Source organism: Sardina pilchardus, chromosome 13 (assembly GCF_963854185.1).
Source record: "Sardina pilchardus chromosome 13, fSarPil1.1, whole genome shotgun sequence".
NCBI lineage: Eukaryota > Metazoa > Chordata > Actinopteri > Clupeiformes > Clupeidae > Sardina > Sardina pilchardus.
This window is the reverse complement of record NC_085006.1, coordinates 27,445,156-27,461,432: the sequence shown is the minus strand read 5'-3', so window position 1 is coordinate 27,461,432 and position 16,277 is coordinate 27,445,156. Positions and strand designations below refer to the sequence as shown.

Genomic DNA, 16,277 nt, shown 5'->3' with positions numbered 1-16,277 from the left:
AAATACAGGTTGCATAAGTATTCAACCCCTATGTTAAATTCCCATAGGAGCAGGAGGATTTTTTATATGTTTTTATTTTTAAAGGCCAGCTATTTCATGGATCCAGGATATTATGCATCCTGATAAAGTTCCCTTGGCCTTTGGAATTAAAATAGCCCCACATCATCACATACCCTTCACCATAGATAGAGATTGGCATGGTGCTTTTTCCAGTTAGCCTATTAGCCTGTTTGATTTGCATTGAGCTCAATGAGCATCAAACAGGCTAATTGGCTAACTGTAAAAAGCACCATGCCAATCTCTAGCTATGGTGAAGGGTATGTGATGATGTGGGGCTATTTTAATTCCAAAGGCCAAGGGAACTTTATCAGGATGCATAATATCCTGGATCCATGAAATAGCTGGCCTTTAAAAATAAAAACATATAAAAAATCCTCCTGCTCCAATGGGAATTTAACATAGGGGTTGAAGACTTATGCAACCTGTATTTAAGGAAGAACATTTATCTATTTACGATACATTCTTCAATCACAAAGAAAATTAGTGTCCTCAGCAGTTTTATTTTTACTCATTTTTTGAATTAAGGCATTACAATCAATTCTCAAAAGATGATTTTATATTCCTCTTTTTAGTCAACTTTAGCATGGGTGTGAATACTTACTATACCCACTGTATATATATATATATATACCGTATATATGTGTGTGTGTGTGTCCCTCATCAGATATATGTATATATATATATACTGTATATATTTGGAAACTACAAAATGTGTTTTGTAAATTGTTTTTTCTAAAAGGATCTGCTGAATACGTAAAACTTACACGTGAACTTAAAGGGGAAATATGGAGCTCTTGAACTTAAAGGGGAAATATGGAGCTCTTGTTAGCTTTGTAGATTGGTTAAAAGAAACAACTCATGTGCAGCATAAGACATGTCCCGTTATTAGTGCTAATAGCACTAGTATGGAAGAATCGGTAAAAGCTGACTAAGTTCAGAATGCTTTATCTTATGACTCTAGCTTATGGCCATACTTAACATAAAACCTGGATTTCCCCTTTACAGTTTTTGCCTATTGCTTACACACTAAAATCAAATGCTTACACCAAAGCCTCAATACCTAAAGTTCTTGCATTATACTTTACACACAGTGTAACCATAGCTTAAACACATTCTCTGCTTTGCGCATTGTTTGCAATTCTGCAAAACACTTTTTGCGAAACACTACACACATTTTCTTTCTGCAAAACACTTTTTGCGAAACACTACACACATTTTCTTACATTAAACACTTTGTGCAAAAACAAAATCCCCTGGTATCATTGTGAAAACACTTTGTTCAAAATGCTAAACTCATCTGGCAATTGCAAGCACTTACTTATACACCTGAAAACACGTGCACAGAAAACATAACACCAATCGGTCTGAACCTTAGCACTACAAATAGGCATCAGGTAAGCCATTTTGAGAACTATGGGTGCCTCTAAACATCTCTCCTCGATCCTCGATGCTTGATCCTCGAGGGGCGTTCCCACTGATCTATTACTAGCACTGGATAGACTATCCCATTGTTGTCACCCCATCGTTCTTTATCTAGATCAGTGAGGACGAGGATCTAGGAAGGAAGGGAGGGTGTATAAAAGACCAAATGATAGCCACCCAATGAGAGTAAGAAGTATAGGAGGACAAGGAGAGAGAGCTGTCGGACATGGAAGAGGACAAGGACAAAGACAAGGACCAGTGCAGAGATGTGTCTCAGATGACATCAGGGCTGCTCTGGTCTGAGATTGGTTCAACAACCATATCAATTTCATATACCAAAAGTTGTATACCTGCCCCCTTACAGCCCATTTCTAAATGCAATTGAGGAATTACAGTATTTTCTGCATGGCGGTGGAAATTTCCTGCGAAGACATTGGGGAATTGGGGATCCACCCCCCCCCCCCCCCAGCCCCCTCCACATACACACTACAGTACCTTGCACATACTGTATACACACTCACATGCACATACACACTCACAGACATACACACACACACACACACACACACAAAACAAATATGTATGTTGTTTTTTTTCAATCGCAAATGATCCAGTAATTGTTTTTTTCCTTTTGTTTTGTTGCTATATTTGATGTTTCTATTTCTCTTTATTTCTGTAAGAATGTTTGTTTTTTGTAAAAACTCTTGATTGATTACAACTTTTGAGTTTTACAGAAGACGAGGTCTGAGAAGATGACCAAAAAAGATTTTTTAAAAAAAAAAATACAAAGACAGCAGTGTTTCATGTAAAGCACATCAGTGTGTTACTGGTGATATGTAGGATAATTCAAATGGTGCTTGTGTGTTTAGTTTTGTTGCAAGAATTTAGTTTTTAGAAAGGAGTGTTAAGTTTTGATTGCAGTGTTTCATTTTGGCATAGATGTGAGTTGTTTATCCCCAAGTGCTATGTCTTATATAGCTGTGTGTAGAGTTTTGACATAATGAGCCAAATGCTGCAAAACGTGTGTAAGCAATAGGCAAAAACTGTAAGCTCAGATGGTGATGGTTATAGTGATAGTGATGGTGTTGCCATGGTGATGGTGATGGTGTTGTGATCATGTTGTGTTCGTTCCATTGTAGGGGGAACCAGAACCGCGAGCTGGCCCAGCAGTGGCTCAGCAAGCTCAACGACCAGTGGGAACTACAGAGCTTCCTGCAGGACTGCCATGAGGTATGGACACCTCTAATCAGCCTGTGTGTGTGTGTGTGTGTGTGTGTGTGTGTGTGTGTGTGTGTTTTGTGTGTGTGTGTGTGTGTGTGTGTGTGTGTGTGTGTGTGTGTGTGTGTGTGTGTGTGTGTGTGTGTGTGGTGTGGTGTGGTGTGGTGTGGTGTGGTGTGGTGTGGTGTGGTGTGGTGTGGTGTGTTGTGTTGTGTTGTGTTGTGTTGTGTTGTGTTGTGTTGTGTTGTGTTGTGTTGTGTTGTGTTGTGTTGTGTTGTGTTGTGTTGTGTTGTGTTGTGCTGTGTTGTGTTGTGTTGTGTTGTGTTGTGTTTGTGTTTACACACCATATCTGGACTTGCTGATGTTGGTTATCCACAAACATGACTTGGAAAGGACTGCTCTGGACTGAGTTGGAAGTCTGTGTCTGAGGTGTGTTTGCAGAAAGATACTGTACTTGGTATGCTGTTGATGAGGTGTTTGATCTGTTAAGATGTGGTTCGTTTTTGTGTGAAATATTTGTCAGACAGATTTTGACTTTTGGCTGCTGTTGCTGAATGCTGAAGTCACATTGGGCCTCAAGAGTCTAGATTCCACTGAACAATCTGGCCTGTCTTGACATTTAGAAATCTAAATCTGGAACTGCATGCTTACATTGGCTTAACTTGATTAGATGGGATTGATAATGGTTTCGCAAAACTGACTAAAAAGTGCCTGCATTAGTTGAGGGTTGGCAAAGCAATCATCATTTTGGCCGGTTTGGTTGAATCACTTGTGTAATCGTGTTGATGAAACATGAGCAATGTGGATTTGGTGTTGTCGGATTGGTTGAGACCTTTAGAGTTCTGAGAGATTTGTGTCCTTTAAGCGAGGCTAGCGTGATTATTGGCTAATCCGTCCCCTGATAGACATGAGGCGGAGAGATCCAGGCCTCATTCCAGATTCGCTCCAGTCAGTTACAGTAGATTATACTTTTGAACTGCTGTTATGACACTGCCTTGACTTGAAAGTTATACAAATGTATATTCAATACAGTTCAGTACAAATGTATATACCAGGGCTCAACATTAATGGTTGCCCGATTGCCCTTGGCTGGCAAATTGTTACAAGTGGCAACCAGATTTAAGGTAGTTGGCTTTGGCCACCAACATCTCATGCACGGTTGCCAAGCTGGCAGCCACTTTTAAAAGTTTCCGTTGAGCCCTGGTACATACTGTATAGTTCAGTGCACACTGATTGTAGCCTGATTACCATCGACTTTCAAAGGCTCTGCGAGACTTTAGTCTGACCAACAGCCTGTGCTAACACGGTTTCTTGCCAGCGCTGGTTGACCCGCCTCCTTTAAGTGCCTCGATTTGCTACTGGTAGATGTCAGAAAGCGGATTGCCGAGTTTAAACCAATAACAACACTCTTTCCGCTGCCTTGAACACGCCTCTACCCAGAGACGTTGGAGCTGCTCAAAGTTGATTGGTTCTCGACCAAAGGGGGCAGTTCCGCAGATTTCGGGAACTCAGAAATCCTTCTCAATGAGCAGTTGACCAGACCAGCAGCAAAAGCCTGAAGGCGTTGCGTCACTGGGAGGGCGTGCCAGGCTACACTGATTGTGCCTTTTGGAATGTGGGGTGAGCGAAGGACCAACTCTCTTGTAGTACCACCACCAGCACCTCAGGTGGCGCTGTATCAAATACAATGCAAGCTGATGGAGGAGTGCCACTGCAAACGTGATGGTGCATGCAGGACAGCTGGAATGCTACAGTACACACAGGCCCTTTACCCAGTTGTTTGCTGTGAGATGTGACCTCCCTGTGGCTGGGCTGGGTCCAATATGAGAGCTGCAGTATCGATTAGCATCACAGCTCTGTGCTCACTCGCTCGGCTGCACTCTCCTGCTCCAAGAGCCTAAAAGCTGCCAGTGCTTAGAAACAGCTCACTCTTTCATCCTTGCTAATCCCGCCAGCGATCGCTTCAGACGCTAGCCCTCTCTCATTTCATAAAACTACAAGAACTTAGCTCTTTTTTTTTTTTTTTTTGGATTGATGGGTCATAATCCAGAATCTCATTGGGTGGATTGTGATTGGCTAAGGGGATTTTTCATCAGTTTCCCACCACTGCCCGGAACACAGAGCTTTATTTAGAATCTTCAGAGTTTTTTTCCCCCCCTCACTTCTCTTTTTTCAACCTCTCTCTCTCTCTCTCTCTCTCTCTCTCTCTCTCTCTTGTCCTCTGTTCAATTATTCACCACTTTCTCTCATCTTGTATTCAACCAGGGGAGAAGTCTTATTTCCTGGTAAGGAGGATCGTCCTCAACCCTCTCACTCTCACGGCCTGTCAACACTGTGTTCCTTAAAAAACAATGAGTTCCTCAGTCCTCACCGCTGATATTTGGTCCCACTGATATTTGCTCACTTAAAGAAAGAGACTTCCCCACCGGTTATACTGTATTTGGTCCCTAAAAGACAGAGAGTTGCTCACCAGTGATATTTAGGATAATGGGAGAATGTGTCAAGCTTTTATGTCCAGATGGGATAGTTTAGTTCTCTTATTGTTTAGTTCTCTTATTGTAGCTACATTTGTTGTTGTTGTTGATGATAGCGCAATAACTTTAAAAAAGGAACAGAAAACATTGATTAAGGCATGTCTACAAGAGGGATCCACATACTGTACAGTATTTAGTTTCTTTGATCGGTTAGGTCTATCCAATTACACACAGTTATTTTTTGCTCTGTGTCGGTTGAGTGTGGTGGTGTACCCATGATCATATCCAAATGGCTTTGCCAGGCTGAGCATTATACTTTCGGAAATTAAAATTTTCGAACTAAGTAAAAGTTGCTGCAAAGCACTGATTGATATGAAACCTTGTACCCTCAACAAAATTTGACCTTGTTTTTCAACCCCATGACCTTAAACACCCAATCATATTGTGTTGTGTTTATGATGAGTAGATCTGAATATGGATGGGATATATAGCGTAAAGGGTGTGTGTACATAATATTGCTTGCTTGACCCCACACAATTGACCTTCTATGTGACCGTGAGTATTCAGTTTATTCTAAAGGTGAGCTAATTCTTGTAGCAAGTGAGTATTCCTGGTTTGATAAAGATCCTCTCACCTGGTAGGGAGATACTGTACAAACACTGCTGTAATGGACAGAATGTACAGATGGACCACTGTAAAATTAGAATAGAATATATACTTTTTTGATCCTGTGAGGGAAATTCAGTTCTCTGCATTTAACCCAATTTAACCGAATTAGTGAACACACAGCACACAGTGAACCAGCCCAACCAGCGGCGCTCGGGGAGCAGTGAGGGGTTAGGTGCCTTGCTCAAGGGCACTTCAGCCGTGGATTGGTCAGGAATCGAACCGGCAACCCTCAGGTTACAAGCCCGAAGCCTTAACCAGTAGGCCACGTGTGCCTCCTTCCTGTAGTAAGCGTCATGTCATGGGTCAGCCTGCCCTTCATATGGCACAGTACTGTGCTGTTCAGTTGCACATTTGGGTGCCGTTTGCTCTACTGTAGTTTGTCTTTGGCTGGTGACACCTTCATGCAGTATGTCAGTTACAGGAGTTACTGCCGCTCCTTACATATCCACCACTATTTTCTACGTTATGTATGCCATTTGTTTGGTTTGCAAGTTTACTCTGTCATACCTCTGTCAAAGATACAGTATCTCTCCACTGTGTGTGTGTGTGTGTGTGTGTGTGTGTGTGTGAGAGAGAGAGAGAGAGAGAGAGAGAGAGCGAGAGAGGTGGGAACAGTACATTAGAGGGTGGGGTTAAGGAGGTGATTGCGATGGGTGGTTCAGAGGAAACACAATTAGCAGAGAGCTCTTAGTGCTCCAATGAGAGGAGAATGTATTTCTGTCATCAGCGCTCTGTGTGTCAGTACCTCTTCTCTTCTCTTCTGATCATCTGATCCCCCTGGTCACCTCTGAATCCTCCTCTATTCTCTTCTGTCCCTGTTTTATGGTCCTCTTTCCTCTTGTCATCTGTCTGCCCACTGTCTCTCACTCTCTCGCTCTTTGTCCTTCTCTCTTGCTCTCTCTCTCTTTTCATCCCTTCTCCATCTCTCTCTCATTTTGTGCCCTAGTGCCTGTGATCCCACCCCCCCTACCCTCCCCCCCCCCCCCTCGCTTGAGGCGCTTCACTTGACGTGCAGCCTTGAGGTCCCTAGTGACACCCAGAAATGAGTCCCCCCCTCTGTCCTGTCCCCTCCTCCTTCCCTCCCTCCCTCCCTCTCTCTTTCTCTCCCTCTCTCTCTCCCTCTCTTTCTCTCTCTCTCTCTGTATGGTTTATTTGACCTCCTCCTACCTCCCTCTCCCTCCCTCCCTCTCTCTCTCCCTATCTCTCTGTCTCTCTCTCTCTCTCTGTATGGTGTATTTGACCCCCTCCTCTCTCTCTCTCTCGCGCTCCCTATCTCTCTCTCTCTGTATGGTTTATTTGACCCCCCCTCCCTCTCTCTCTCGCTCCCTATCTCTCCCTATCTCTCTCTCTGTCTCTCTCTCTCTGTATGGTTTATTTGACCCCCCTCCCTCTCTCTCTCTCTCTCTTGTTCCCTATCTCTCTCTCTATCTCTCTCTCTGTATGGTTTATTTGACCCCTCCTCCCTCTCTCTCTCTCACTCCTCCCTTACCTTCTGTGGACCCTCCTGTGTGGATGCTGGTGCTGTGTGTGCTGGCTGGCGCTGCAGCACGTTTTACAGGAACTGAGTCCACTCTGTTTCATGGGCACCTGACCAGAGACAGGACTTTACTGCACTAACATGAGGAGATAGCAGGAGTGTGTGTGTGTGTGTGTGTGTGTGAGTGAGTGTGTGTGTGAGTGTGTGTGTGTGTGTGTGTGTGTGTGTGTTGGGGGGTGGGGGTGGAGAGACATGGGGAACAGACAATATGGAAATGCATGAGCTCTGAGAGCTCTCTGAGAGAGGCTACATCGCTTCCAAAGAGGAGGAGAGAAAAAAATCTCCCTTCCTCCCTCCCTCCCTCCCTCTCTCTCTCTTTCACCCTCCCTCTCTCGCTCCCTCGTAATCTCTCTTTTGCTCTCTTCCTCTCCCTCGTAATCTCTCTCTCTCTCTCTCTCTCCCTCTCTCTGTTGAGCGCCGCCCCCTCCCTCTGCCTCTGTGTTCTCACAGCATCAGTAATCAGAGCAGCCCAGCATCCAGGGCACCTCTCCTCTCTGCTCCTCTCTCTCTCTCTCTCTCTCTCTCTCTCTCTCTCTCTCTCTCTCTCTCTCTCTCTCTCTCTCTCTCTCTCTCTCTCATCTCTCGTTTCTCGCTGTGCTCGCGGCGTGAACCAGAAAGGAATGAATGAGAGGAGTCGCCGGGCGCCAGAACCATTTTTATTGTTTTGATTTTTTTCTTTTCTCTGATCCTTTTCTTTCTGCCCAACCTCACTGTCTTTCGAGTGTGTGTGTGTGTGTGTCTGTGCACGCGTGTGTGCATCCGCTCCCTGGCTTTTTGTGGATTTGAAATTGCAACGGACCAGCCCGTGGAATGTAGGAGTCCGAGGACAGCAAGAGCGCCCCTCTTCTTCTTCTTCTCTCCCTCTCTCTCTCTCTTTCCTCCGCGTGGTGGTTCTCATTCCCCCTCTCCGGCGGGGTGTGTGTGTGTGTGTGAGCGGGGGGAGCACTGCTCTGGCGGGAGGCTGGCTCTGGAGCCGCGTTAGCCGGAGGTTGAGGCTGAGGATGCGGACGCAGAAACGCACGTGAAGCCCGCTGGAGGTTTTCTGTGGGAGAGTTTAGGACTCGTCCATAATCACTGGTAATCAGCATACCCTCTCTATGGGACTGGCACTTAGGAGTGGGGAGGGAGAGATGGAGGGATGGAGGAGTGGAGGAGTGGAGGGATGGAGGGAGTGAGAGCCTCTATAGGAATGTGGAGGAGTGAAGCTAATTAGTGAGTGAGTGAGTGAGTGAGTGAGTGAGTGAGTGAGTGAGTGAGTGAGTGAGTAGGTAGGTGAGTGAGTGAGTGAGTGAATGGGTGAGTGAGTGAGTGAGTGAGTGAGTGAGTGAGTGAGTGAGTGAATGAGTGAGTGAATTAGTGAGTGTGTGAATTAGTGAGAGTGAGTGAGTGTGTGAATTAGTGAGTGAATGGGTGAGTGAGTGAGTGAGTGAGTGAATGGGTGAGTGAGTGAGTGAGTGAGTGAATGGGTGAGTGGGTGAGTGAGTGAGTGAGTGAGTGAATGGGTGAGTGGGTGAGTGAGTGAGTGAGTGAGTAGGTAGGTGAGTGAGTGAGTGAGTGAGTGAGTGAGTGAGTGAGTGAGTGAGTGAGTGAGTGAGTGTGTGTGTGAATTAGTGAGTGAATGGGTGAGTGAGTGAGTGAGTGAGTGAGTGAGTGGATGGAGGGATAGATGGATGAATGAATGGCAGGATGAAAACATGGAGAGATGTTTCATATGACTGAAAGCTTCCATATTTTAGGAGTGTAGCGAGCGAGATTGCGGTGTGTGTGTGTGTGTGTGTGTGTGGTGTGTGTGTGTGTGTGTGTGAACTATTTACAGGGTGAGCGCGTGCTGTGCTGTCAGTGTGTCAGGTGACCCCTTCCTCCCCTTGTGTTGGTTCAGCTCTTAGAACACCTGCTACAGACAGACCTGCTCAGAGCACACACATACAGTACTGTTTTTTTTTTCTTGCTTTCTCATAATTTAATTGTTTATCTAATTGTTATTTTTATTTTCTTATGTTTATTTTAATCTTATAACTTTTTATCCTAATCATCTCTTTCTATTTATGTCATCTCCTTTTTTTTATGTAAAGCACTAAATAAGTGTGCCTTGCCCTGCCTTGTAGGGGAGTCAGTGAGGAGCTTCAGTGTTCTGTTAAAGTGTGTGTGTGTGTGTGTGCGCGCGCAATCACATCATATTATGTTTTTATCGAGTCTGTAAATGTGTGTTGATGGTAAGCTGTGTGTGTGTGTGTGTGTGTGTGTGTGTGTGTGTGTGTGTGTGTGTGTGCAATCACAACATATTATGCTTTTATCAAGTCTATAAATGGGTGTCGATAGTTAGCTGTGTGTGTGTGTGTGTGTGTGTGTGTGTGTGTGTGTGTGTGTGTGTATCTGTGTTTACCACTGAGAGTGTTTGAACAGTATACAGTATCTCACAATGTGTGTGTTCTCTCCCTCCCTTCCTCTCTCTCCCTCTCCCTCTCTGTCCCTCTCTCCCCCCCCTCTCTCTCTCTCTCTCTCTCTCTCTCTCCCTCTCCCTCTCTCTCCCCCCTCTCTCCCTCTCTCCCTCTCTCTCTCTCTCTCTCTCCTATGTGTCCAGCTGGGGGACTGGGTGGCAGAGAAGATGCTGATGGCGCGCGACACGTCCCGCGACGAGACGCAGAAGCTGCACAAGAAGTGGCTGAAGCACCAGGCCTTCATGGCCGAGCTGGCCCAGAACAAGGAGTGGCTGGACAAGATCGAGAAGGTGAGCACCGACTAGCTAGTTAGAAGCACCAGGCCTTCATGGCCGAGCTGGCCCAGAACAAGGAGTGGCTGGACAAGATCGAGAAGGTGAGCACCGACTAGCTAGTTAGAAGCACCAGGCCTTCATGGCCGAGCTGGCCCAGAACAAGGAGTGGCTGGACAAGATCGAGAAGGTGAGCACCGACTAGCTAGTTAGAAGCACCAGGCCTTCATGGCCGAGCTGGCCCAGAACAAGGAGTGGCTGGACAAGATCGAGAAGGTGAGGACCGACTAGCTAGTTATTGCTCACTTCCTGCTAGTTCTTTAAAGCAACACTAAACCACTTTTCCTCTGTCGCACACACGCTATTTGTTTATCCAGCAAATGACAGACAAGGTAGAATATGTTGCATGATTTTATGAAAGTATGATGTATTGCGACATCGAAGCAAGTCAAATTTGTAGTTTCTGATGTCTCATTTCATCGAACTACAGATACACTACCCCACCTCGTAAAGTTACATAGTGCGGTTATAGCCGATAGAGGGCCGCGAACTGAAAGCAGAAGCGCCGTTCACCCTTTTACGAGTTGATGAACCGCTGAAATGATTTTGGAAACATTATTTTAAGGTATGAAAAACTCTTTAGTGTTGCTTTAAAAGTAACAGAGCATTTAGTGTTATCAAGCAGGCTATACTGTAGGTGCGCAACTGAAGCAGTGAAGTTAGTGGAGTCACTTTTAGAAGGCAGAAGTCTGTTTTTTTGTACATGTACAGCATGTCCAGCTTTCTGGTGTAGTCACTTCCGCTGGTTATAGTGGAAGCTTATTGTAGCAGCAAATACTCCATGAATGGAGCGCTTCAGTTTGGTGTCTGGTGTAGCTTGCCTGTTGATGGCAATATTGCGAAAGATGGCATTACAGTAATAGATTCATTAACGGTTGCAAAGTAAACTTTGTGGGCTGTTTGAATGACATGATTAGCACAAGTCATTAATGTCACCTTTTGACAGTTGCATGGTGGAGACTGACAGGAACTCTTTCAGCATACATTGAGAAGACGCATACTTGCATAATGTCAAAACCTTCGTGTTCTTTGCTGATCATAGGATGAGGCTGAATGCCAGAGTCACCCAAATGACACAGTCAGTAGAAGCGTATGTGAACAGAATGAAATAATGAAGCTGATTGTTGTGTAAGTCAGGAGATATATATGTCATCTGGCTTTGCCGCTGAATGGGCCTCCTTTGGTGGTGACTTGCCATGGATCATGAATGTCATGTTTGTCACTGTAAGCACAAAATAGTGCCAGTGGGGAGCTTTCTCCAGCCTGACGAAGTGGCCACGTCTTTGTGAACTTTTTTTCTGAAAATGTTGTCCTCTTTGACCTCGTCTGGATTTATTTTAAGAAGAGAAATTGCTTAAGACACAGGTGTACTGATGCTTGGCTATGCTGACAACTGCAAGGGGAACTACATTGTGATGTGGCCATTTGTCATAGTTGTTTGTGTGCTAGATATTTGTGAAGGCATACAAATCTTTAAGAAAGATAGTCTGAGGTCGTAAGATTAAGCTTGTACACTGCATATTTGAGGCTGGAGTCAAAATCTGTGGGTGTCTGTAGCTAAGAGTAGAGATCTTGCTAGTAGGGCAGTGACAACTCTGGCAGTTTAAGATCTTGCTGATAGGGCACTGATGACTCTGTGTCAGTTTAAGATCTTGCTGGTAGGGCAGTGATGCCTCTATGTATGACAAAAAGTTTGTCTCGTTTTCTGTTTCTCAACCTGTGCGCTGCTTGGCTCAGCAGTGAGTGTAGCGATTAGAGGAGAAAAGGAAAGCGAAGGGACAAAGAAGGTCCTTTTGTGATCAATTAAAACAGCTGACATTCCCACTTATCAGGACGCTTTTTGTTTTCAGCTCTGCTGAACGCCCCTGATCCCTGATCCCTCCCCTTGTGTTGCTGTTCTCTGGCGTTCCTCTGCTGCGAGTCTCCCGTCACTGAGCGAAGTCTTCTGCTCGTGCTCCGGGGGCCGGGGGAAGTTCAGCAGAGAGATGGAGGGAAACGTGTTGTGACAGTTGTTTTCCCACCCCAGTAATAGAGTCACATAGTTGCCAATGCCTCTGAACTGCGGCTGAAGAAGTGACTTTTGTTGTGAGTGCTTTGTGAGTGCCTCACCTAGTGTAAAATGCTTCGCTCTAAACCTGTCAGTATTGCCATAGTTTGCCTGTAGCATCCTAGCTCTAAACCTGTCAGTGATGCCATAGTTAGCGTGTAGCAGCCTAGCTCCAGATACTGTAGTTGAGTGTTAAGTCTGCCAGGCACTGTGCATTTTTTCAGTCATATACAACATGGAAACTCACACAACATATTTTAAATGGATGTGATTGCTGTACTCAGACAGTACATTTCATTGCTCACACTGCAAGACAAAAAAAATGTCTTGCAGTCCAGAAATGCAATTGGATCAGACAAGAGCTAGAGCGCTCATTGTTCCGTTGTCTAATCGGGTGTCGTGAGCCTGCTTAAGTTACGTGAGAAATCAGACTGGAATTTAGCCTAAATCAAAAGTTAGTTGGATCTGACTGATACAGCGCCAAAATTGGGTCAGAATTCCAGAGAGTCAGGGACGATGTGGTGCAGCTGGCTGCAGCATCCACGCCACAGTTCGGGTCCAGGTGCCTGTGAGGACCTGGGTTCAGTCGTTTTCCAGTCCCACCCTGTGTCTCTCTCCCGCTCGCTTCGTGCTTTCTCAATAAAGGCACTACATAGTGCTCTCGAATAATGGGCGGAATTATGGGCGGTGGTAGTGTGTACTGTACAGGGTTTGCATGCAGTATAGCCTGAAAACTCCATGGAGTCTTGCCTGCAATTAATTGACGTCTGTAAGTCAGTTTGGATGAAAGCGTCAGACAAAAAAATAGATGAAAAATAAAAGCATGAGGTGTCATGCCCTTGTGATGTCATATGACAGTGGCGTTTAGGACGCGGTGGAGTCATGCCCTTGTGATGTCATAAAGGGTGTGCTTGACAGTGGGGCGTTTAGGACGCAGTGGAGTCATGCCCTTGTGATGTCATAAAGGGTGTGCTTGACAGTGGGGCGTTTAGGACGCGGTGGAGTCATGCCCTTGTGATGTCATAAAGGGTGTGCTTGACAGTGGTGTGTTTAGGACGCGGTGGAGTCATGCCCTTGTGATGTCATAAAGGGTGTGCTTGACAGTGGGGCGTTTAGGACGCGGTGGAGTCATGCCCTTGTGATGTCATAAAGGGTGTGCTTGACAGTGGGGCGTTTAGGACGCGGTGGAGTCATGCCCTTGTGATGTCATAAAGGGTGTGCTTGACAGTGGGGCGTTTAGGACGCGGTGGAGTCCTGACTCACATCAGTTGAAACATCACCTGGGGCCTGCTGTTTTCTCTTGTGTCACGCGCATCCCAAAAAAGCAACTTGAACTGGGCTGTTTTAAAATAGACCTGAGTGGGGAGACAGAGAGAGGGAGAGTGTGTGTGTGTGTGTGTGTGTGTGTGTGTTTGTGTGTGTGTGTGTGAGAGAGAGAGAGACAGCGAGAAAAAGACACAATGAGAGAGAGTGAGAGAGAGAGAGACTGTAGATGAGTGTCCTTGTGGAGAAACTTTAGAGCAGTCTGGCAGATGGCACTACACTTCCCAGCATCCCTCTGTTCTTTGGGTGGATGGTACTACACTTCCCAGCATCCCTCTGTTCTTTGGGTGGATGGCACTACACTTCCCAGCATCCCTCTGTTCTTTGGGTGGATGGCACTACACTTCCCAGCATCCCTCTGTTCTTCTCTGAGGGGATGGCACTACACTTCCCAGTATCCCTCTGTTCTTCTCTGAGGGGATGGCACTACACTTCCCAGCATCCCACACTTGCCCATCCAGTGCAGCACAGAGAGCTCATGCATAATGCATTGGTGACATAAATTTAGCAGTTTGCCTTTTACGGTAGAATTCTGATATTCAGAGCTTGAGGGTGTGCCATTTCTTTCATGTGTTTTTGTTCTAGGTCTAGTTTCCATGTGCTTGTTTCTGTGTCTGATTTGGTGTGTGTATGTGTGTGTTCGTGGGTGTGCATGTGTACACACATGCTGGTGTCCTCTGTGTGTGTGTGTGTGTGTGTGTGTGTGTGTGTGTGTGTGTGTGTGTTTTTGTGTGTGTGCACATGCAGTCGCATACACATTATTTATCTGTGTGTTTGGTGTGTGTGTGTGTGCGCGGCTGCGCGCACATACACATTATTTCTGTGTACAGACTGTGCAGTCAGCACAATGCTGTCCTATTTAGTGTCCAGCCGGTGCGGAGTGGCCTGGCTGTTGAGAGGAGATTGGTACGGTCAGTCTGTGTAGCTGCTCCAGAGAGGACACGAGAACAGAGGCACCACAACAGACGCCTCCCGTAAGGGGAGTAATATATCTTACTGTCATGGCCGACTGGCCAACTGACCATCAACACATCCGACCTTGTGTCCTCCGAGCTGGGCAGTGCAACAGTGCTGTCAGTCTTCTGTTTTAAGTCTGCTGTTTAGATACATGGACTAGGCTATGCTCTATGCTAGGATGTACAGTATATTAAATGCTGTTTAGATACATGGACTACAGTATGCTCTAGGATGTATATTAAATGCTGTTTAGATACAGTACATGGAGCCTCTACTTTAGGGGGTATATTGAATGACTTGTCCAGGCACTTATTATTTCATATTCTACATTCATATTCGCTCCAAAGCTTAGAAAGGATGCCGGACTGGCATTGTTGTTTAGAAGGTTGCATTTCACCACTTACAGTGCCTATAAAAAGTAGGCTACAGAGCTTATTGGTGTGTGTGTGTGTGTGTGCTAGTCTGCCATTGCACATTTCCCCCCCTGCCCAGCCCCTTCTCCACCCGCACCACCCCCTCCCCAGATAGCACTGATTCGTGAGGGTATTAGCACTATACTGGATGGTGTATCGGTCAAGATACAGGACGAAGCAGAGATGGGTTTCAATTTGTATTCTTCCAGCAAGACATTCAAGGTTCCATGCATACAGAGGAATGTTAGTAGATGGATATTAAGAGGTACATATAAATGGAGTAGCTTTCAATATTAAAGACTGGATTAAGACTGAAAGACTGAATATTTATAAATGTAGGAAACTATAACTTTATCGGTGCACAATGCACAGCGAACTTGCACGTCTGCTCGTTACTGTAGGTACTAACAGGAGAATAGAAACTTAACAGCAAATCACGCGAGTTTACCATATGAAACATTGCGACAAATGCCGAATCGCGGCAAACACACACACAAAGTCCCGGCCTTTTCTACAGAGCTTCTAGAATCTTTGGTATTTACCAAATGGGAAAAAAAATGGGAGAAGCCCTTGCCTTTCTTTGCTATGCTGTTTTGAATGCACCTCTGTAATTGAGGGAAAGGTACAGTATCTGTGGACCAGACTTTCTGTGGGCCAATGCCTTTGAATGTCCTTTCAGATCTCTGTATTTGGTGATGAATACAGATTTGCATTCTGGTTTGATTTAATTTAAAAACGTTTTTACAGACACACACTTCCAGGACACACTGCAAAGAGGAGAAAAGAATAGCATTAAAAATCTGGAGACTTTTTTAGTGATCAAAGTGAGAATGGCTGATATGGTCGAGTACTGTATGTCACGGTTGAAGTGCTTAGGTGTTATCAGTCATGACCACTGCTTGGCACCTGGTACTGTATGTTGACATGAGTGTGTTGTGTTGTGGTACTGCCATGCATGCTGGATTGAGTTTTTGGCTCCTGTTCTAGATGCCAGTCAAGGTTGTGGTTTATGGGCCTTTGGATGATGAGCTGCCACTGTGGGTGTTTGTGGATAGCTGATGGAGGGTTTTGGTGCTGTATTTTATTCGAAAATATTTATTTGCATGGCAAGGTTGTTTTTCATTCCAATATTGTGAGGTGTTGAGTTATTTTCAAGTGAGTTTGCAACGTGATTTGCAACATTTCTAATACTAAATATTGGATATTTTGGTCTCTGCCTTTTGTCATGACTTGGTTGTGTTGTGAATCTATAGTGTCTCTGGATGCCATTGTGTGTTGTGGGACTGAGAGATGTTGTGACAGGTTGTGTTGTGATTTGCAAACAGCCTTGGATGTCACTTTGGATTTGTGGACTGTGAGGTGCCGCGGCCGACGTGATGAGGTGTTG

General features: G+C 45.3%; 1 protein-coding gene across 1 annotated transcript in view; it reads left to right on the top strand.

The window, feature by feature from the left end:
* LOC134099230 (spectrin beta chain, non-erythrocytic 4-like) overlaps nt 1–16,277 on the top strand; it is a 103,981-nt gene that overhangs the window by 48,187 nt on the left and 39,517 nt on the right. The window contains exons 21-22 of the mRNA XM_062552020.1: nt 2,622–2,712; nt 9,962–10,108. Of these exons, the coding sequence (XP_062408004.1) occupies nt 2,622–2,712; nt 9,962–10,108 (238 nt within the window). The remainder of the gene's footprint in view (nt 1–2,621; nt 2,713–9,961; nt 10,109–16,277) is intronic.